We start from the raw sequence: 23,423 nt of genomic DNA, 5'->3' as shown, positions 1-23,423 counted from the left end.
CGTACTTTTGAGGGGCACAAAGGTTAATTTTCCTGAAATCAATGAAAATATGATCACTCCAAAGTGAAGGGCAACAACGGTGACTCAGGTGGCACAAGAGATTGAATTAACGTGGTTTCAGAGGATACCTGTGCTCCTAAACACCACAGAACTTTGGCAACCTTTTTTTTGCTTTTTTCAAATGTATTTGTGATTTTTGCCTCGACTTGATAGGCGACAGTGGGTAAGTGTACTAGGCCACAGGAACACCGCTGCAAAACTACTTTTAATAAAACGATTTATATTTGAAATGAAAATAAAAATCTTAACTCAAGGTCTGCTCACTCACTGGAGCTTTCAATTCTATTATGCAGTCTTCATCAGCAGATTAAATTTGTTTAGTTGCCATGGAAATAGATGTTCAAACTTTGCATAATTCATGGCACCTCTAACCATATTTAATTTTTTTTTGAGTGAGCATGCATTTTATTCACCTTGTTTCAAAGATCAAGAATGAACTGTGTTTCTATACACCTATATGGAAGTTTCCATATCTGTTATTCATAAGCGAACATTCTAAAAGCTGTCACACATTTCTCCACGGGATTCTTCACTGGCTATATGAAAAGTGTACATATGAAGAATATTTTCACAGTGAATATGTTTACTTCAATCTCTTTAAGTTCTCTGTATTGATCATGTTTTAAATATTTCAGTGTCCTTATTGAATTGCTCATTTATGTAATATTTAATGTAGGTTTGCAGAGTTAGTGTCACTGATAAACAAGCCTCACATCATGTGTGTGATGTCATCTAGATGTAGGTGATGCAGTTCCATTATCTAGGGTCGCCTTTTTTGTTGTTGTCGTCTGCATATTTGCATTCAACTCCACCGGTCCTGCTCTGTTTAGCCCCAAGCATTCTGTTTGTGTGAACAGAGGAGCTCTTCCATGTCCACGCATTGTCAGGGTAGACAGGATAAGAGATGGTGAAAATAGATACTGTACATCCGCGGCTGAGCAACCTGCTACCCGTCGCTCCACTGTCGCGCCGTCAGGGAGATTGAAGGCTTTCTGCTTCGACAGATTCTTTCCTAACAAGCTGTTAGTCACAGTTCAGCGCTCCACAGTGATCAAAGTACAGCACAGCTCCTCTTGAGATTTAACAATGGCAATGTTTTGAATGATTTCTCTTCTTTTTGTCTTACATCCTACCCTGTGCCAGCAATATGTATTCCTATCAAAACAATGAATAAGATTAAAGACTGGTCCTTGCTCTTGCTTGGTGCAGCCTTGCAATAATTAGCTTTAAGAACTTGCCCCTACACCTCTTACACATGCATTATTAACATATGTACTGACTACATGTTGAGACACAGAGATGAAATCACCTTGAGATATTCTGCAACCATTTCTAAATATGTATATGAGCTTTAATATGAAAGGCAGCAGAAAACCTGTTTTGGAACCGGTTTCAGTGACTCGGTCCACAATATGTCACAGCTGATATACAGACATTCATAGTTCAGAGATGATTCATCTCAATGATCCTCTGACTTTTCTCCTAGCAGCACCATGTGGTTGAAAACGCAGGTGTTTCCAATAATACTAATTAAGGTTCAGTTCCATTAAGTGCAGCAGAGACTTTCCAGTGAGCCAACATGCAGCACAGCAGCACCCTGACTCTGTCTGACCTGAGTGGAACTGAACCTTAGTTAGTATCATAGATAACACCTGTGTTTACCTACCTGTGAAAAAGGTCTGATTCAGTGGGAGGTAGTCAATTCTGATTTCAGGAGGTCCGGATAGGAAATGTGTTCATGTTCAGGGCCGCAGCATCATCGTGTTTAAGTTGCATTAGAAATACAATTATTTTCTGTATACAGAAGCAGCATTGTCATTGTATCAACATCTGCGCTCTGTGGAGTCAAAGACTCAAATCAAACAAAGAAAGCTATAATTCAACGTCATGGCAACAATATTTATTTTCAGTGCAACTCTGGACTCTGAAAAGTTACATACGATAATAATAAATCAGATTTATGCCCAAACCCAACCAACTCGAACCCACGAAGGCAATGAGTACTGGCCAATCAGAGACAGATAGGATGTCCCTTTCCCTGAGCAGTAGTGTAGAAACGCTGTCAAAAAAGAGTCGCCGGTCAAAATGTAATCTCTGCCAAAACTGAATGAAACTAGCTGTGACCTGTGGTCTATTGGATAGATGAAATGTGGTGCAGACATTTATGTTCCCCACTGGATGAACTGTATTAAGTTCATCCAGTGGGGAACTTAAGTGTATCATTAAGTTAAATCATCGAGTTAAAATTAATGGTAAACCAGCTTTACAGCTGATATTAGCATTGATTCCAAGCATAGATAACGTGGCTCTCTCTCAATCTTCCGTGTAGTGAGGTAGGAAACAAGTGTAGGACTTGTTTGTCTTAAGCACTGATCCTCAGGTTTTAGTTCAATTAAATTTTATTGCAAGCATTACCCTGCTGAAGTGCCCTTCACCAACTCCCTGATGCACAACCTGCTGCAGCAGCGCTCTTCTGAGGGTGATCAGCAGGGATCAATAAAGTATCACCTTATATTATTAGCGCTGCACACTGCATATGCAGAAATCCTGCAGCTTTGATGTATGGAACAACTGCTTGAGTTTACACCAGTGACACATTTTTTCCTCCACTTTACCTCTTCACATTGACCCACACCCACATAGCAGAGGCACCGCTGAACAGCAGCCTTGTTACTATGCTGATTGTGTTGACTTTGCACTTATGTCCTATATTACCTTACAATCTTCATTCTCATCCAGTAACTGATGGCCTTATTATCTCTAAAACTGAAAGAAGGCTTGACTCGTGCAGAAGTGGTTCATTTGTTCCCAATAAATAGCATCCCCAAATCCTCCCTCTCTTAAGCGTCTTCTCAGTGTGCTCACAATGATTCCTATTTGCTGCGAAGGCACAAACCCGCAGTGTGAAGGCTAATTTCTAGTCAATGCAGGCACTTTTGTAATGAGCCTAAGCATTACTGACTCTTCTGCATGCTCTTCCCAATCACAGCCATTCCTGTTTATGCTAATGCTAAATATTTTCATTATCTCTGCAATAAGACATTTAATAGGCACTCTGCTCCTCAGCTCGGTGAAGAGTGGCTATAATTAGAGTCAGTCAGTGAGCCGAGGCGCGGGGGGGCGACGACGTCACAGCCGAGTTTGAATGTGGACAAGTGTCAAACAAGCAGTGATCTGATTTCCGTAGAGCTATCAGGAAATGCTCCTGCAAAGTGGTCTGGATAATTAGAATGGGTTTATACAGCACAGTGAATGGTGAGGAATGAGCCCTTGTGATGCAGGATACCAATAGCAGATGTAGTAACATAAGCACATACTGTATAACTCATTCTGGATGTCATCCTGCTGGCATATACTATTGCAGCCACATGGTGTATTTTAATGTAAAGCTTTGAAACATATGGTAGTCCTAAGACCTGGATTCAGACCTCAGTCCGGTCATGCATACTGGCTTAAAGAACTCAAATATTCTTCAAACTGTGCCTTTTAGAAATGAAGTGAGATGAAGAAGAAATGAAGAAGAATTAATTTACATTATTGCATATTTTTATTATTGCATAATCTGCAGCCAAGCTCTGTAAGTAGCACAGCACAGCAGTGCTTTGAGTTAAATGCTAACATACTCACAGTGACATTGTCAACAAGATTTATCAGATATGATGTTTTATGTTTAACGTTTTTTGTGTATGTTTGTGCCTACCTGTCATGTCCGTTGTCTTTTCAACATACAGCTATATCTATACCTGTATGTACAATTGAGAGCACAGTGAACTGGAGTCAAATTACTCGTGTGTGTACAAACACCTGGCCAATAAAGCGATTGTGATGTGTTTGCCACCTTCAGCATCTTAGTTTAGCACATTAGCACTTCAGCACATTAGCGCATTAGCATGCCGACATTTGCTAATTAGCACTAAACAGCAGCTGAGGCAGAACAGGATGAGAATGTTGTTGCATAAACACCCACAAAACAAATTTTGACGTGATGGCGGTGCTGCGTGAAAAGCACCATTGAACCCGGGAAGAGAGGAATCACAAAAGTTCCTGAGTGGAGCATGAAAAAACTGCATTCTGTTTCCTGGCATCTATCTCATAGTAGTCCAGACATTTCATTCAGAACCACAAATGTCAACCTGCTCAACCAAGTCATCAGGATTCATCCTCTGGGGACCACAAATGGCTGCACCAAATGTCATGGCAATCCATGCAACAGTTTACTGAGACATTTCAGTGTGGGCCAAAGTGGCGTCCACTAGTAAAAGTATGAAGGGAGACAAACACAGGCCTGATTCAGTGCAGAGGACAACAGAAACCACAGCGGTTGAACTCAACAAACCCTGATGATTAATGACAGAGTTTGTGAAATGAGAGTGAGTGGGAGCAAAACTCTGAACACTGAATCATGTTTTCAATGTTAGACATATTCTTTCTGCACCAATCATCTGCAGCCATGTTAGAAAAATGAAACTGGCTTGTTAAACCTGTCTCATTCAAAGTGACGAGTGCATCATGACCCAAGCTTGTTCACCCAGTGCAAGGTTGAAAGGTTTGTATTAATGAATATTGATCATTTCACTGTGTTTTTTGCATATTTATCAGAACATTTAAACTAATTTATTTCAAACTCAAACATGTTGTCTTTGTTGCCTACTCTCAATGAATGATCAGTATGATCTACAGTTTAGTAAAGTGTAACTGATCCTGTAACACCTGCTAGATGGGCGTTTAGCATATGCAACAAGTTTATAGTGTAGTCAAACACTCAAACAAATACCCATACCATTTCAGCACATAACTTAGGGTACCACAGCTGCATCTCCCCTCACATAACGCCTGGACTCATTTTGTTACCGTGTGATGTGTTGAAGTTGCATTTGTGATGTTGTTGGAAAGCCTGCTGGGCTACTCGTCACAGCAGCACTATGGAGTCTTTCCCTTTTGTCGGCTGTCAACACAGAAAATTATGTATCAGTGAAGTATTTATGTTATGAGAAGTGCAGCAACCACAACACAGGGATGAGAGGTGTTCAGTGAAGGCTGAGTGCTGTTTTCTGCCACTTTGACTGTTGGCATGTTCAGAGACTGAAGGGAGGGATCATCTTTGCTGACTATCAACACATCAGTTTTGTCATTTAAACTACAGATCCCTTTATTATTGTATGCACTGGTTTAACTTTATTATCATAGAGAAATAATCATTTTTAATGAGAGCTCAAATATATTTCCATCTCATATGAATGCATGTGGAGGGTTATGGCACTCAAGTTTTGTAGACTTGTTGATTTAAAGTCAACAGCTTTTTATTGTCTTTGTCTTCCAGGACTTATTCTAAACGCAGTGTGTCATTTTCTGACTCACATTGTGCCTAACCCTTCAAACATGTTCTGTTCCTGTCAGTAGTTGCGATGGACCTGGCGATATTGCTTCTATTCTCTTACTTGTGGATTGTCAACGGACTTTAAATACGTTGTAAGCCAGTGGCATATTCCAGTGTTGTAGATGTTACTGGAGGGCACGTGGAGCTTGTGTCTGCAGGGTCTCCATGCCAGTGATGTCAGCAATGCCCATGTCCGCCTCAGTTATTACTGGCACAGCGCTGCTCTCCGTCTGCCAGCAGTGCTGAGCGACTGCCGTTGCTCTGTCAGTCTGTCCCACCTTATCCCCTCCGTGCTGCTGGAGATGCTCTTTATTTTACTGGGTCACGCTGAAACCAGAGATGGTGTGGCTGCCTGGAGACATAAAAGCGCTGTGATGTAATGGGCAAGATGAGGCTTTGTATATCATCTCCTAAGGCCTTGAGGTCAGATACGGGGTTGTAGCAGTGCCGCTTTACCTGTACTTTGTGTCTGAATGATAAACAATGCGTGTGACAGGAAGGTGAGTGGGAGAAGAGGCGGGGGATCGAGCCAGTGATGAGCTGCATTATGCAAGCTGTGGATGCAAAATAATGTTAAAATAAGGCCTCCTGTTGTATTTAGACAGGGGAAAATAATCCAATTTGATGCACTTTGCTTTTTAACCTACATTGCCACAACCCTCAGCCTAACTAAAAGCCTTTCACAATTTGTGATAAAGCAACTTAAAAGCTTAGCCGTCACCACCGAAAAAAGAAATGTGTCCAACACAATCGAGGCACAAAAGGCCTCGCTATAAGGGAATCATAATGGGGCTTGTTTATCAGCCTGATAGGCCCGAGCAGTGAAATAAGAGATGTATAATAGCTCTCATTACGGTGATTTTCATGCCAGTCGCCACACTGGTAGCATTCAAGCTCACACTCTGCCGCACAGACAGATATGTCTGGTTTATAGCACTTAACCAGACAAAACCTCAGTGGACTTTTATACACCTTCATTTAATCAAACAAGGGGGGGGGCAATTTTGAATGTTTTCCAGGCTGAGTGGGTGTGAGGAGCGGAGTGATGGGGAGAGCGCGAGGGAGAGATGGACTGTGAGAAAATCAAAGGAAAGAGGCTTGTTGTGTTTGCGACGTGTTCTGGATGTGTGGGTGGGTAGGTGGTGAAACCTGAACAAGAGATGGTGGCGGTAGCAGCAGCGTGGAGCTGAACCAAATGTGTCACTGCTTTATGCTCACTGGGCCAAGGAAGGAATTTACTGGCAGCAGCGGCCTGCTAGGAATCCAGCAGGGTGACAGGAGTGTAATGTGTGTGTGTGTGTGTGTGTGTGTGTGTGTGTGTATTTTGTAGTGGTCAGATTGTATTCCATCTCTTTACCCCCTGGCCAGTTATAGGACTGAGCTACCATGCTCCTCCTTGTTACAGACAGGGAGAGTGTGCAGTACATGCAGCATTCTCCCACATTCACATGCTCGCAGGGGGACAAAAGTAATGGAGGCCCAGCAGTAACCGTGTGGACGCAGGTAATGAAAAAAAAAATGTTTTCTGCTTTACGTTTTGAGGAAGCTCCCAGCATCTTCTCATAGTTTTATCTTTGCACTGCCAGCGCCCGAACAAGGTGGAGGCGGGCTCTAATGTTACAGCAGCAGCACTGTCTCCAGTGCCAGCCACCAGCACAGCAACGCAAAGTGTCTAGCAGATGATTCTTGGGCTGATATTAGTTTGCACGCTTGATTTCTCTGCCAATATATTGTGATATAGTATCTCTTTGTGTGGGTGCAGCCCAGCCTGCTCAGGATAGCGAGTTTACTATGAGATCGTAGTCTTTCAGTACCAAACTCTACTAAAAGTAGCCAGAGGAGATTCAGTCTTTGTGTCATTTACTGTGGGACTAATTCATAAAAAGTGCTCAGAGTGGGATGATGAGTGGATTTAAAGTTTCTTTTTATTGGTCGACCAAATAACCTTTAAAATGTTCTAATATGTTCATTTGTTAATGGCTCCTGCAAAAGTTAAATAGCAACCCAGCAACTCAAAATCACCAATGTGTCTCCTCTGCTCTAACACTGCCTTTCAAAAACACAGCCATACTGATAGGATTTCTGGGGCCGATGCCGACTGATTTTGAGGGAGTAAAAAATTCCAACAATGATATATATATATATAAACTGATATTCTTTATGATGAATGATCTCAAATGTGGTTATCAACTATAAACTATAAACGATAAACTTTATGATCCATCAGTGCACTGAAACAGTACAATTAGTAACTATAAATAACTGTAGATAAAGAAAAACACAGATAGGACATAAACTATATATCAGAATGACCCAAAGGATCTTTCTCTGCATTAGGTCCAGATGTCGATATATCTGTGCTAGTCCAGTATCGGGCCAATAAATTGATATATTGGTCGGGCTTCGATCTAGAATGACCAAATTTAATTTTTAACTAAACCTAAAATTACAAAACAAAACCATAACTCTTTTTTGCATTAAAAAAATATTCATATTCTGCATGGTACTGATCACAGTAGTGCACTATGCAGTCTGAAATATGATTATTCAACAATCCATTCACTGCTGTTTACAGTGAAAGGTTTTGTAGTATCATCAGAGTTCATTTAAAATAATAAAAGGTGCATATCAGAAGGTAGCAGAGCTCAGTTTCATGAAACAATGAACGGAAAATACACAAATATGTTCAATTTATAAAAATGAGAATTTTTGTTAATGAACCCAATACTGCACTAATACGTTAAGATTGTGCTTTAAGAGTCTTTGTTGTAAAAATCAAACTATTTCTAGCGTTATCTTTTGGTGAGAGCTGCAGGCTGAAAGTATCATCAGGGAGCTCTGTGGACTTTCAGAGGCTGTTTTATAATCAGAGCTGCGGTGCCAGTGGCCCACTCTGCAGGCTGCTGAAAATCAACAGTGATAATGTTTTAACCTACTTTTGTGCTGCGGCCAAATCAGGAGCTCTTTTGCAGCTGTGGCATTGTGCAACTCAATTACATGGTTTTTATTTAAACATTAGGCCATGCACCAAAGTGTCATTTTGTTCTTTGCAGAGGTGTGTGTGTGTGTGCGTGCGCCTGTGTGCAGATGTGTTATTAAATGAAAAGAAGTGACTGGTGTTGGTCTGTGAGCTCTCCAACAGATTTTAGATGACATTCTTTACAGAGAGCAGAGAGTTTTCTGGGCTCTGCATTTGAATTGCAACAAAGTGTTAAACTGGACAAATGTTTCGGTTTTGTGCAGTGTTGTGTCATTTTGTGTCACTTGGATGTTCCTGGAAAACACTTCCAAACCAAGGCGCCCAGATGGCCAAGAACTTAGCCTTCCATCTCGGCTCCCTCAAGTGTCCAGTACAGTGTCCACAGTATTGCACACACCAACCCGCCGGTCCATCTCACTCTCCATTTTCCCGTCACTTGTGAAGACCCCAAGATACTTAAACTCTTGATATACTCATGATATATCATATGTGGTCATTTGTGCTTACATGCACACACAAACACACACCAGTGCAGTCATGTAATTCAGAATATATACAGAGGAGGTAAACAGGCCCAAACTATTAGCAGAGGAGAAAGTAAAATGGATGAATAATAATAATATGCATACAGTAGTTATAATAGTCAGGATATAGTTAAGTATAAAGTAAAATTATCAATCATCAGTGTAAACCACATCAAGACCGGTCCACCTGGAATAGAATGGCATATCAGAGTATCAATACTGTACTTGACTTGGATACACACAATCACATAAACAGTGGTCAGTCTTGCACTCAGCCACACATAAATGTGTAAATGTAACAGTCATCGCTCTCTCTGACACACAACCCATACATACACTGGCAGCACTCTGCCCCGCCCTCCCTCCCTCGCTGCACTTCAAACACATTTCATCTGGAAAAAAGCCTTTAAATAGACATGACCTTTGACTGAGAGAACACCCACACGCCAAACCATTTAGAAACAACTGTCTGCTACATATCTGTTAAAAAATGGACAGGATGTGCAGTGTCAGACGGTACAAAGACAGAGCCCTGCTATTTATCGGAGATGAGAAGTTGTGGTCAAAATCAGCAGCCCTGTTTTTTGTAACATCGGTCTCAGTCAGACTAAGGTGTGGCTTATCAGTGATGATGACACATTGATCTGTCCATCATCAATAAAAGCAAATGTCAAAGTTCCTAAGAGTGCAATTAAGTCCCGCCTACAACAGAGGGGATAATAATGAATGGCTCTCTATTGACTCATTCTCACTTCTACCCACTAGCAATCGGCAGAAAAATGCCTAAAAGCTGCTGTGTGGTGGGACGTACCACCAACGGGGTTAAGAAGACAAAGTGGACACAGGTAATAGGATGTGAAGCATCAACAGGATGAAAAACTGTATCAGTGTTTGTTTCACAGACAAACTAGGCCTTGTTTTGAGCTTTGTTGGGTTAAATGTTGATCTTACCGGGCAATTATATCAAGTATTTCACTTGAGTTGGATCATTGGTCCAGAAAAAGCTAGGTAAGGAAAGAGGACTGACATAGTTTGTTTTGTCAGTTTGTCAGTAGACCTTTTCACGTCGGCACCGAATGCTAAAATAATCTTTTGACATGTTACAATCAAATGTTTTTATCTAGCTACAGGCATTTTGTTGGCATTTTTAGCTCTTGGTTACATATTGTGGTGTGGGTTTAATTTTACCCCTGGTGGGTGTTGCTTTCCGAGTACGACGTGCTGTGTCTCGGTGTAGCATTTTAACTTTAGTAAATCATTACCACATACACTTTAGCCACGGCCGAGTCATTGGTTAATAACTGAACACAAAACAAGAGAAGGCTGGGAGCCTCAATAAGTAAAAAAGGAAGGGATTGCTTATCAATGTGCAAACTCTTGTTTATTGATTCCCCTGGATGAAATTTGGCAGTTCTACATTTTACTTAATTAAATTCAATATGCAGAACATTTAAAGGCCAAAAATAACATTGCAAAAGTGGACCAGACATCATTCCAAATCCAGGTTGTGCTTGTTTAAGTAATCAGGTTGTCAATAGGCAATTCCAGTGTCACTGTCAGCTTATCCTTGACATACTGTGTCTGAAAGACACACACAATATCAAGTTTATTCTCTAAAATGTCGAAAATTGTGAAAGTGATGATCAGACTTGAAAAGCTCATTGACCAAGATAACGAGCTTATAATGATGCAAACCAACTCCAACCAGCAGTTTAATGAATTAAATAAAGTAAATTAGCAAATTTGTCTTAAATTAACTTTCACTCAGTCGAGTAATTGCTAAATAATTTCAGCACTATTGTCTTTCCTGTTCATTTGCCACAAGGACAAACAGGAGTAAAGTCACTGGAGTTCCTTTAGAAACAGGGTGACACTCAAGTCACATGACACAGCAGGTGCATTATGTGCCCTGTACACGAGTTAGAGAGATCATGTGCGGCATGTGTGATCATGTGTGTTTGCCAGAGAGGTGAGATGTGATTTGAGAGTCCTGTCATGGAAAGTGTCATGTTTACGTAACCCCCCCAGAGGTTTACGGCCCGTCCTTCATAGATGTCATGCGGACATCGACAAAACAGCAGAGACACAGAGAAACCAGCTGACAGCAGCACAGCGGTCAAGATTGTCTTGTAAGAGGGAGATTTAAGTTTAAATCCCTAATGTCCCTTTGAGTGATAAACAAAGTCAGCTTCAGCTGCAGGGGAGCATTTCTGCTAAATGGAATTTGACAGAAAAAAAACGAAAGAACTGGCATGAAAGGCAGAGCAGTCTTGGGAGCTTTGCTTTTTTCTCAGATGACAAAGTAATGAGCCATTTTGTCTTAACAGCTTGTTTGGGTTTTTCTGTGTTTGGTTGAGAAGTACGTGGCATGAAATCATTAGTTGTATATTTGCTTTTAGATTTCAGTCTCAAGTCAGAAAACCCCAAATTAATGTCTAAGAATGGATGTTGGATTAAAAGCAGGGATGTCATTGGTGGTGCTTTTTTCAGACGGCGGTGACGAGCCACTTTGTCGTCAGGGGACTTTCTCTACCACAAAAGATGTATCATTCACAAAGTATAAGAATATTGTTCTGCTATATCTCAGCTGCACAGGTGAGAAACTGTGATGAACTTGATGATTTTGATGCAGCATGTGTCTCCTGCTGAGATCGGTGCTGAAACAGGTGGCCAAAAAAATCCCAAGTCTATGCGCTATATGCAGTCTGTCTCATTGGTGCAATCACAATCGTCATTTAGTTGTATCTGAGAAACCCTGCTCAGACAGATGGAGCTAAAATTGTCCATAAAGGTTTGGTTTCAGATGTAAATGGTGAGAGGGAGTTTGATTAATTTCTTGGATTAACATGTTGCAGACATGTCTGAGGAAATGATGATGCTAATATGTTTTAGTGGATCAAACTTGACATCTTTTTATGAATGAATTATGAATGTCTGTGCACTGTGTTAAAACAGGCAGATCCGTGCCTGGACTGTATCACAATCCCTCTGGGGAAATTGTGCTCTGCTTGTTTACATTTAAATCACATCTAGGTTATGCGCTGTTTTTAGTCAGCATTCTGCTCATCAGTAACTAAAGCTGGTAAACAGTACACGATCATGGCTGTGATTTAACCTTCCGCGAACCAACGTGTCCCATCAACAACCCCTTGGAGCTGTAGACATTAAAAAAAGTTTTAATTTATTAAGGCCGCCTGTGGCTCAGGATGTGCTGCTTTAGCATCTTGTCCAGTTTTAGTGCCAGTACAACAATTACAATATGATCTAAATAAAATCCAACATGTATACTCACACATATAGTATATGTGGTATACATACATATACCCCCACAAAAGAAACAAGTAACTTAATAGAGCCATTGCCTGGCTCTTAATAAATTTGTTTCTCATATCTCATACAGTTTTCATTGTTTGTAAGTAGGGTTGCAAAATTCTGGGAATTTTCAAAGTTGGAAACTTTCCATGGGAATTAACAGGAATTTATGGGAATAAACCATGAATTTACAAAATTGAAGGCTGGCCCTTAACAGGGAACTTAAATATCATTGGGGAAAACATATTTTAGCATAATCTTAATTAAAACAAACTAGATGTTATGCAAGTACACTTGTATATATCTGCTATCAGATGCACATAGCACACTGCGTACTGGGCTGTTGAGGCCACGCCCCCCTACATGCACACGTGATTTCTGTACCTGGACCACACTTTTCAGCCCAGAGCACACAGAGACTATTAAAGACACACATTTAAACCTGTGGACTACATGATATTCTTCAATAAAATACTTAAAACTCTATAAAGTTTTACTTACAAATAAATTTGCTGAAATTTTTTTTTGTACTATTTTGCATGTCTGATTATGACAAAACAAATGTTACGTTTGGATATGATACAGTTGGTTTAAATTACTCCCAAGTTTGTGGAAATATTCCCTTTGCAGCCCTATTTGTAAGCCATATGTTACTGTATATGTTGGCAGTTCAAGTTTCAACCATGTCACTGAGATTCATTTGATTCGCAGCTCCCAAGAGTATTTGTGACAAACAGATTTTGACTCTCCCCTCAAAACCTTCAGGAATTGTACCAAGGTGGACCATCTTTGGGTCTTTGAAGATATCTTGGTGGAACACGTCTCTCAGGCCGTACAATACATCCTTCCAGAAATTACACAACTTTAACAGGTGGTTTGCATTTTGTGGTCCATGTTTTCTCCAGCACTTGTCTGAATAATAATAATAATAATAATAATAATAATAATAAATATATTATTATATATTCTTTAAATAAATATTTGTTCTGATACCCTGTGGTTGTATTAACACTGGACTAGACTAGAGATTTCACTCTTCACCGTACATGGAAAGCTACATGCATAGTGTTAGCATCAAGTGGGCTATTTTCATCAGTGGGCTTTGGGTTTTTTTGAGAGGCAGCTCTTTCAATGATACGGTAGTTATGCAAGTCTCTCATGGCTGGAAAGCTAGCAGGGGAAGTTGGAGTAGTGCCTTAGTTGTCCTTCAAGACTGAAGTTTCAGGTGCACTTACCTCCGAGCCACAGAGAACCACAGTGAAACAATGCAGAGATATCACACACGAGGAACGCGGTGAAAGGCTGGGCGGAAGCCTTCAGGGCGTTTATGTTTATGTCATCTGAGCCACATGCACTACATTTTGAATGTCTTGTAAGTTTTTGTTTGCGTAAAGTGACTTCATGCACACTTTGTCTCTCTCATAGCTTTCACCTTGTGGAATGAGATGTATCATATTGCTACTCCAGGCACTCAGACGCACAAAAACACACAAGAGTACACCGATGTATCCATGTGTTCTATGTGTGTACGGACATACTTTGGACTAGGTATCTGATTATTGAAATTGTAGCTAAGAGTGTGTGTGTGTGTGTGTGTGTGTGTGTGTGTATACGTACTATCTGTCCGTCTGTCTGTCTGTGTACTGTCTACGTACATCACTTAGTCACTAATGAAGTTGCCCTTTTCCACAGTCTCACATATACCTATGTAGAGATATTGAAAGCATGTTTTCATACATGTCCTGTGTCTGCATTGCTTTCCCCTGAATGGTGTCTCCAGGCGCAAACCCTTTAGATCTGAGCAACGACACAAGAAAATGACTTTGACCATTTATGTTTTAGACACTGATAATCTCATGTTATCCAACTCTACTGAAGCTGGACTGACGCATCTCGCCACGAGAAGAAAAATACGCTAAATCCAGCGAATGGCAAGTAGGGTACATTGTGAACAGGTCTTTTCTTCTGAGTTTTAAAGGGCATTGTTAAAAGGGTCCTATATAAAGGCTCTTAGTGCTGCTTTCAACAGCATTTCCCTCACAGCCCAGGTCATCATTGCCTGAGCTCTTCTGAAATGACACTATCATGTCCATTATATCTTGTCCTATTTGGAGCCTCGCCTCAGAATGAAATCACAGCTGCTGATAAACAACCTCTCAGAACACTGACACACTGTTACCATTCATATTCTGTGAGCAATCAGACCCAGATTTATCAGTTTCCCAGGAGAAGCACTTCACGTATCAGCTCAGAAATAAACAAGCTTTTGTTTGAATGTGCGTGATCAATATTTAAATGTACTGCTGGGCTCACTGAGGATTTGAGGTGACTATGTCCTCAGCCGCCATCTTTACTATTTAATAATCTGGCAAAGAATCATTCATTGTTCATATCAGTTACTTCTTATGCATTTTTGTGGGTGACGGATGGTCTTGTAACTATCGTTGTGACATGATTATCTCAGGTGTCATGTATCGATTTATTATCTTACAGCATTAGACAAAGGTGTCACACATACACACTTATAGATTATTACTGTCCTATGGAGCAGTGTAAAAGAAGTGCGTCGCTGAACAGCGCTGCTTTTAATGGAATGATTTCATATAAACATAATAAACCGTTCATGTAATAATCATGTTAATGGCGTATTAATCCCGTTAGCATAATTTCTTACTAATGTAATTTAAGTCCCCGTTTATGAAACATTTTCCTGCCAGTGCAATTCAAATTCTTTAATGTAATCCTTTAACACGATCCACACGAGACCTCGTCCACACATATTCATGATTTCAAAGTGCATACATTTAGCCAAATAATGTAGATAGACAGGTTTACATTTAGCTTTTCTGTTTTCTTGTTTTAAGTTATTTAGATTCTGAAAATCTATCAAAGAAAGAATAAATCTATGACAGCAATGATTTGAAAAAAACAAAACCAGTTGCAATGATTTCCTCCAGATCTATAACCATAACACACACACACACACACAGCGTCACCTGAGTTGACCCAGGTAGCTGTTTATCAGTATCAGTGCTGACACACTGCGGCTGCCATTTAGCATCTGTGTTGAATTTGTAGCGGTCCTGCAAAGAGAACGTCTCAGTCATAACTCACGGCTCAGAGGCCTGTCAGGACAATCGCTTTTCCTCTTCATGCTACGACTGATCGATTATAATTCCATTCCGTTCAGACAATTATTAATTCTTACAGCGCTGCAGGCCTTCTCGTTACGTTGAAGAAACAGTGAGCGTGTCCCCTGGAGGGATGCTACTATATAGAGCACTGGGTGTTTTTGTCCTGTTAGACTGGCAGCATGACTAACACCATCTCCTGTACTGTGCTGCTCGCTCTCTCTCTCTCTCTCTCTCTCTCTCTCTCTCTCTCTCTCTGTCTTGTGGATTGGGAGTAAAGGTTCTTCATGCTCCTGAACACCTTTTTTTTCTTTGCATTTTTACTCTATAGAGATTTTTTTTTTTATGACCAGCTGTCAAACACAGATGTGTAAATGTGTGGATGGTCCCCTCTGGGCCACCGCAGGTGATTCGTCAGTACTTATGAAAACTATAAATTCTATTGCGGGACGCTCTGGATGTTCTTTTCTGCTTAGTGCCTGACAGTTGAATACATAGCCTGCAGCAGTTGAGAATGGAGTCATTATACAACCGGCAGTAGGAGTAATGGCCAAACTACAGCAGAGAGAACAACAATGAATACAGCCAGTATGTACAGTTGGTGAATCACTTCCTGCAGTTTTTATTTCAGTCAAGATATTGATATTGTTATCCATGTAGCAAACTATCATGACTTGATTTGGAATTCACTGCTGGTAGAAGTGTTGAGCTGCAGGTCCGCTTGGATATTTGACGAGTGTGACACACATATCAGCTCCCTCTGGGCTCCACTGTCACTTACTGGAACCCAAAATGTGGAAAAACTGAAACAGTGGCAAGCAGTGAATTCACCTCCACAGGCAAAATATCCTTGTAGTAAGTAACAAGCATGATGTTCATGTTGTGTTAGTGTTATTAGTAGCACTAACAGTGCTCGGTAGAAGTGGCTCGGCTGACAGGAGGGAAGCTCTGTAAACAGACATCAGTATGGCGTGCATTCAGATGTGACCGGTTTCGTGTGACAAGTTGTGTTTTCAGTGTCGTGCTGTGAGCTAATAATGGCATTGTTGTGGAGCCTGCTGCTGCCCTGTCACACGGTCTCCTGGGAAACCTTGTAGTCCTGTAGGATTTGATGTTCTGCTACGTCGAGCAGGCATGCGTATGGCATAAGTAATGCGATCTGCTGGGGAATGGGAAAAGAACGTTACTACGTATTGATTGTTGTTAGAGATGGGACAGGTTCGTGAACATGTTTCTCATGGTTGTGCTTGTGACAGCTAAGCAGTTGAACTTCCCGTATAACTATTTTTATGTTTGTGAGGCCCTGTTGTCTGTCTCTACACAAATATCTAAAGGGTGTTTATTTATTGAAGAGTTTTCTTGGTATATTTTGAAAACTAAATCTTATTTAAATGCTCTTATATTGTAGGACCTAGCTAATGGGTTAGGAGATGTTTTCAGATTGCTTGTTTTGTCCAAACAACAGTTGATAACCCAAAGATATGTCATTTACAGTGATGTGAAACCTCAGTATGAACATCAACCACTGTCAACTGTCACTGTCAACTCTCTGCTGTGAAGCATTCAAGCTCCTGTTGAATTGGAGAATAGTTCTCTTAAACCCCCCAACACACACACACACACATGCTGTGACCCTCCATGCCACCCTATGTTGTTTTCTCTGTCAAATGCTTTTACACTATGCTCGACTGCGTCTATAACTGTTGGAGGCCCCACGCCTGCACTGTCCAGCTTTTTGTGCTTAGGCCAACATTTTGGTCCACACAGGCTGTACAGGACGGGTTGGGTGGGGTGAATGGGTGGGGTAGGCGTCCTGCAACCACCCCTCACATTCTACACAGGACTGGGAAAGTCAGGGACGAAGGCCTGTCAGGGTGGAGAAGGGGGTTTGAGAGAGAGCCTTTAAGCCCGCTACTACTCTGGGGAATGATCGGCTCGTGTCCGCTGTACTTGTGAACGCAGAAGGGGGTGAAAATCCAGGGTGATGCCCTCACTGTGTTTACCGTGCAACCGAGGTTGCTAATTTTGTCTCCTCTCTCTCCTCCCTCTGTCTCTTCAGTCATAACCAGAGGACCACAGCGTTTCGCCATCCTGTGACCGGACAGATTTCTCCAGAGAACATGGACTTTATTCTGCAAGAACAGTGAGTTATTGAGTTTGTTACTTCTCTGCAGCTGCAGCCACACAAGTAATAAAAAAATAATCTTAGTTGTTAAAAGGAAAAGAAAAAAAAAAGATTTGATGTGAGGTACTTTGACAACATTGACTTTCTCCAGCTGGTTTGAGAAATAGCAACACTAAGATTGTGTTTCTATTCCCATCTGTGGGTTCAGTGCCAAGCTGTGAACTGTTTATTTTATTATTTCCTTTTAAAGTGATGAAATGATGCTGAGAATGAGATAAATCTGAAAGTATTTAAAGAAAATCCTTTCCGCTGATGTAGTTATGACTTTCATGCGCTTTGGTGTCATGCCATTTATAGTTGCCTGACCTGTTTGACTTTGAAAACATCTTACCTGTGTCTTAAAGTTATCAAGTGAACATCTTTTCTTAGATTAAGCAGCTTTACTACATCATTGAGAGCGTAGATCGAAGGTTTCAAGAGAAGTTTGGTGTTGTTTTAAGAGCGGATGTTGGCTTTTCATTTCCACGCTGTCTTTTCAAAGAAAGTGAAAGGAGAAAGTGGATTTGTCAAGGACATGCAGTGCTGTTGGAGTGCTTCCGCTGTCTGATGATGCTATGGCAGGAGTCAGTAAAATGTCATTCTCTCTTCCTGTTTGGGCCATTAGACTTTGAAAGCATGGATAAATGTACTTTTTCTTTTTTACTTTCTTGCTGAGAGTTAGATGGATCTATGCCACTCACATATCTGTCTGTTAAATACGGCCTCTTAGCTTAGCATAAAGACAGGAGGCTGAAGGGAAACCTAGCTAGCATTGCACTGTCCCTCATTTTAACATCAGTGCTCCAGTAGGTCACTACTCTTGGCCCTGTGGCCTTGTCCCCTGTTGTAGTTTCTAGTGTCTAGGCCAATTAGTCAACTGAGGAAATCTTATTTTTGATGATGGCCTTGAATCTATCTATCTTCTTGTGAAAACCCACTGCAGAGAGATGAAGGTGATCTTGAATGTTGATTTATTTGAAAATTAACAACTTATAATGGTACAAAAATCCACAGAAACCAGTCCACTACCGACTTGATGCAGTCCTTAATGTGAGATAGACGACGATGGCGATGGCTAAGCTGATGGCGGTGAAAAACTTATATCGAACCATAGCTCAGTTGACTTCAGCAATTATATAACCAATTAACCAAACATGCAAAGACAAAATAAAGTAAGTGGCTCTTACACCTGTAAACCACACCTTTTTTAATTTTTACACTTTTTTGTTTAGATTTAACAAATAAGTCGTGTTAACTACTGAGCTTTAGAGTTGCTGCTGGTCAGATTTGTTTGCATATTCACCCATTTTCACCCTTGATGCTATGCTAAGCTGATAGGCTGCTGGTTGTAGCGCCATACGTAGTGCATTGATAATGGTAATTGACCTTGAAAAAGTTCCATGTCCATGAAAGTAGAAGACAATATTATTATTATTATAACACAAACATTTGTCATGGTACTATAATGAGATTTTATATCAGGTAATCTCATTTTAAGTTGCAATTAGCATTGGACATTATTTGTTCACAGTGTGTCAATTTTTTTTTATCCTTTAAATACCCTGATAGCACAGTGTATCCTAACATCAATTATAACCTAATTGCTCTCAGAGCACTGATGTTTACCTTCATATGCCAGCCCATGATGCTTTATCACTTTAAGAGAGCCTGTGAGTGCAGGTCTCTCCGGAATAATCAAGTCAGAGTGCTTACTCACACTTTAAGAGACAGTTTGTATGGGCAGATTTCCTCCCCCTAACATTACCCCACAGGTAATTGTGGTGACACCACACTTTCACCACAATAGAGAGACTCTCTGAAGGCCGGGCACAGAGGAGACCACCGGGCTCTCTCCGAGGGGAGGGGGAGAGAGGGAGATGCCCGGCCAAGGCTCCGTCCAGCATGGACAGTTCAGAAACAATTTGGAATGAGTTAAAAGGATTTTTTAAACAGACAAAGTAGTTTTCAAGACTGCATATTGATAGCGGATCTATTTTCTGACCCAGAGTGCAGCCGTGACTGGTTCTGTATGAGGGCTTTATAGCAGGCCGCTGCTCTCCCATCTTCTTGGTACTGTGTACCGCCACTGAATGTTTTAGTGGTACACAGTACCGGACCGTACCAGCTTACTTTCTCTCCTGTCTGCGAGCCACATGCAGTCATCAAAAGAGCCACATCTGGCTCGTGAGCCATAGGTTGCCAACCATGCTCTAAGGTCTCAGTTACAAGAGACCATTTTCCAGAACTGTCCTCCTCAGTACGTTAGTAGGCTAATTGCCAAACAACGTAAGGTTAGAAAATGGTTTGTTTCTGGATATTTTGGTAATAATAATTATTATTCTTTTCAGTGTCTCTGTGTGATGATTGTTTTGTGCGACTGCCTTGTCTTGCTGTGATCTTGTGTATATGTAATTTGCTCTCAGGCAAAACAGATATTCATGTCAAAGAGGCTTCTTGCATAAACAAAGCTTAACACAATTGTTTTCACTTGTTTTGGTTGATTTAGATCTGTGTGGGGTGGTAAAAAGTATGACAACTTAAAAATGTATGATTGCACGTGTGTGGAGATTGGTGCCCAAAAAACGTCTCTGTGTGTGCAGGACCTTTAAAATCCGTACATGTATTTAAGAGGGCCAGAGGAGGTTTTCATTTGATTCTTTCCTTCAACTTTTACTTCACTCCTCCTTTACTGCTGTCTGCATTTGAGACCCCACAGCTCCATAAGTGGGAGACTGTGAATCTAAGGCCTTCACCTTGAGGCCAGAGACCTGAGATCTGTCATCATCTTGGCTTTGAATCTAATAACCTGGTAGCCTTCATAGCCCCAGAGCTTCAGCTGACAGATATTCAAATCCACCCTGCAGTGATATTTCTAATTTAACTAAAATTAAACTAAATTAAAACAAAATTTGTCTGAATTACTGACATTTCTAAATGAACTTAATATTTAATATCACAACATGGATTGAAGTCACAGCTGTTAATATTGTGGTTAATATTGGTAATTTACAGGATTATTTCACTTTTTGCTTATTTTAACTTACAAAATATTTTTTAAATGTTGCTCTTAATTAATTTATTATGGAGCATTGCCTAAAAACTCATGCTTACTTTTCACTTGACCTTTTGATAACAAGTTTTTGTGAATTAGCTGTGGCCCGGCCTCTTGTGTGTTTGTATCTGGTACTCAGGAAGTGCTTGAATGACAATGTCGGAATCATTGTTGGCTACACAGTACTCGTTTTGCCTATATTGGATAATGACAGAGAAGAGGCTGAAAGTAAATGGGGGAGAGAGAGATGGACATGACATGCAACAGTGGTCATTGATTGAACCAGCAATGCTCTAGTCTAAGAGTCATTTATTTTTACAGGTTCATAGCTACCAATACTTTGACTGGTATAATACTGGTTAAATGCAATTCAGTCTTTTCTACTTGAATCTTTCCCACATAGACTTCACCTAAAGGATGGATTAGCACTTAGTGAACAATTAGTTGTATATTTTTTAGATACTTAAGATATTGGTTTTATTTTCAGATTTTCATTTTTAATAGTCCAGTTTCCAATATTTTTCATGGTGTTTTGTAAGATGTGTGCCTCAAACATTACCATGTCAGGTTGCCATTTTCTATCCTTTCATCCACCTTTGGGCGAGATGTGAAGCATACCCTGGACAAGTTGCTAGTCAATCACAGAGATGGATTGACTAGCGACGCCTAGTCGCTAGAGACGCCTATAAACAAGTTGGACTTCTTTCTTACTTCATTGAAGAAAAGTTAATAGAGCTTTTGTAGCTGCTAATGTAATAAAGAAACACATTAAAATGTAATGAAGTTCCACTGCACAGGCTGCATTTCTAGCAAACTGTATTCTGTTTTCATTTTTCCGTTTCTATCATCTCATCGTTTCTATTTCCTGTTCTCTCTGTTTCCATCTGTCCAACCTTTTCTGCCATCTTGCTTCCTCTGCCTCCCCTTCTTCATATGTTCTATCATAACTCTTGTCTCAGAGCTCTGCCTGTTTTCTCTTTTTTTTCTTTCCCTTTTCATTTTCCGCTCATCTTCTGTCACCATGTTGGTAAAGGAAAAAGACAGACATCCGCTTGGTTTACTCTTTTGTATCATTTTGAATATATACATTTTAAGCAACTCAAATTAAGCTCAATTAAATTCAATGTCCTTTTTTATTTTGATGTGCATGGCACTCGAGTGAACTGAAACTTATCACTCCAAAGAATTTATTAAAGATAGATGCAGCGCATGTTGTATGATCAAAAAAGACACATAGATGAAGATTTTACTTGAAAACTGAAGAATAGTGAATGGCATAAAATTCTCTATTCACAAGTGAAATGCTTGAACAACGTATGATTAATGCTCAGATGTAATCATTTCTTTTGGCCTTTTCAAGCTTTATTTGACAAAGACAGCCGAAGAGTGACAGGAATGCAGGGAGAGTGAGACGGGGAATGACATGCGGGAGCCACAGGTCGGATTCAAACCCTGGGCTTCCACAGTAAGGACTAAGCCTTCACACATGGGGCGGGCGGCTGCTCTACCAACTGAGCTAAACACCACCCCCAGATGTAATCATTTCTAATTTAGTGGCAGACTCCAATGTATCTGGCTGCCAGAGAGGCACTGCTATAACATATGTTTTTTTTATTTTTTATTTTTTTTATTTTTAGCCTTGAAAGTCTCTCAGTGAAGATCATTTTTCACATGCAGGCAGGGAGTACATTTCTCTCAGCCTCCCTTGCACCACATACACACCTCCTTGTATAGAATTCTATAGCATTACAGCATTGTTCTACAGCATTAACATTTCATGATCTCATTGTTTTTTCCTTTTTATAGCCCCATCACTTGCTTCCTTTTTCCCCCACTCCCCCTCATTATATTTTCTTCCTCTCCCTCGTTTTAGTCCATCTTAGACAAAGACAGACCAGGTTACATTTTTCCTTGCTATATTCTGATGGATCTGTCTTATTAGCAGCTGCGTAGGTGTGAAGCAGGCCTGTCCAAGCCACTATGATAATATGACACTTCAGTCATTGGTGTGTGTGTATTGTATGTGTGGTTATGATAATAGATGGTGAATTGTGCACAGGATAAAAAGAATGAGTGGTTTATAGAGGATGTGCACTTAGTTCCAGAATACCTGCGTTATTTTGTGCTTCAGTGTAATTTTGCAGTGTTGTACTCAAGGACGTTCTTCGCTGTGATTATGCAAGGCGCAGAGTACCATCAGCAGCATGGAAGTACCAACTTCAAACTCGCAGAAAAGAACATCCTCGAGGCTAAAACCGTACATTATGGCCTTACATAACCAGTTACACAGACCTGTCAGTACTGACTAAAGAAGCTGGAGCCAGAAGAAATAAAATAGTTAACTAATCCCCCCCAGTCACATATATATTAAGCATATCATAAACCATATATTTTTTTAGATCAATGGCAACATTACAACTGTACTTTGGACCTTTTATGAAGTTCTCTTGGTTTTATTTTTAACACAGTTTTAAGATCATTTCCCATGGCGTGATTCCTTTTTGATTCATATAACATACTTGGACCAAAAAAGTTATGTAACTTTGTTTTTAAGAAGTTAAAGTGCACATGCAGAGTGCAGAGAACTTGGAAAGTTTGTGGCATAGTTATAGTGTTTCCAAATTGGTTTACAAATCTACAGAAATATTTTTCTGCAGATGAAAGCGACAAGCAAAAGTCACTTATCATGTGCATGGGTGATATGCCTTCCAATAACTAAGCATCACACAAGTCAGTACTTGTTAAGGAATAGTTTGACATGCTGAGAGTTAGAATACATCAATATAAGTCTTAAGTCAAATATGTGTCAAATATGGAGCTGGA

The 23,423-nt window shown here is 40.4% G+C and overlaps 1 protein-coding gene across 11 annotated transcripts in view; it reads left to right on the top strand.

Moving 5' to 3' along the window:
- LOC104937143 (pleckstrin homology domain-containing family A member 7) overlaps nucleotides 1-23,423 on the top strand; it is a 135,861-nt gene that overhangs the window by 51,487 nt on the left and 60,951 nt on the right. For all 11 annotated transcript variants that reach the window (XM_019261052.2, XM_019261047.2, XM_019261042.2 and 8 more), the window contains one exon: nucleotides 17,444-17,527. In XM_019261052.2, coding sequence (XP_019116597.2) covers nucleotides 17,444-17,527 — 84 coding nt within the window. The remainder of the gene's footprint in view (nucleotides 1-17,443; nucleotides 17,528-23,423) is intronic.

Source organism: Larimichthys crocea, unplaced genomic scaffold, assembly GCF_000972845.2.
Source record: "Larimichthys crocea isolate SSNF unplaced genomic scaffold, L_crocea_2.0 scaffold434, whole genome shotgun sequence".
NCBI classification, from domain to species: Eukaryota; Metazoa; Chordata; class Actinopteri; family Sciaenidae; genus Larimichthys; species Larimichthys crocea.
The sequence above is the reverse complement of the archived record's forward strand: the minus strand, read 5'-3'. Positions and strand labels throughout refer to the sequence as shown.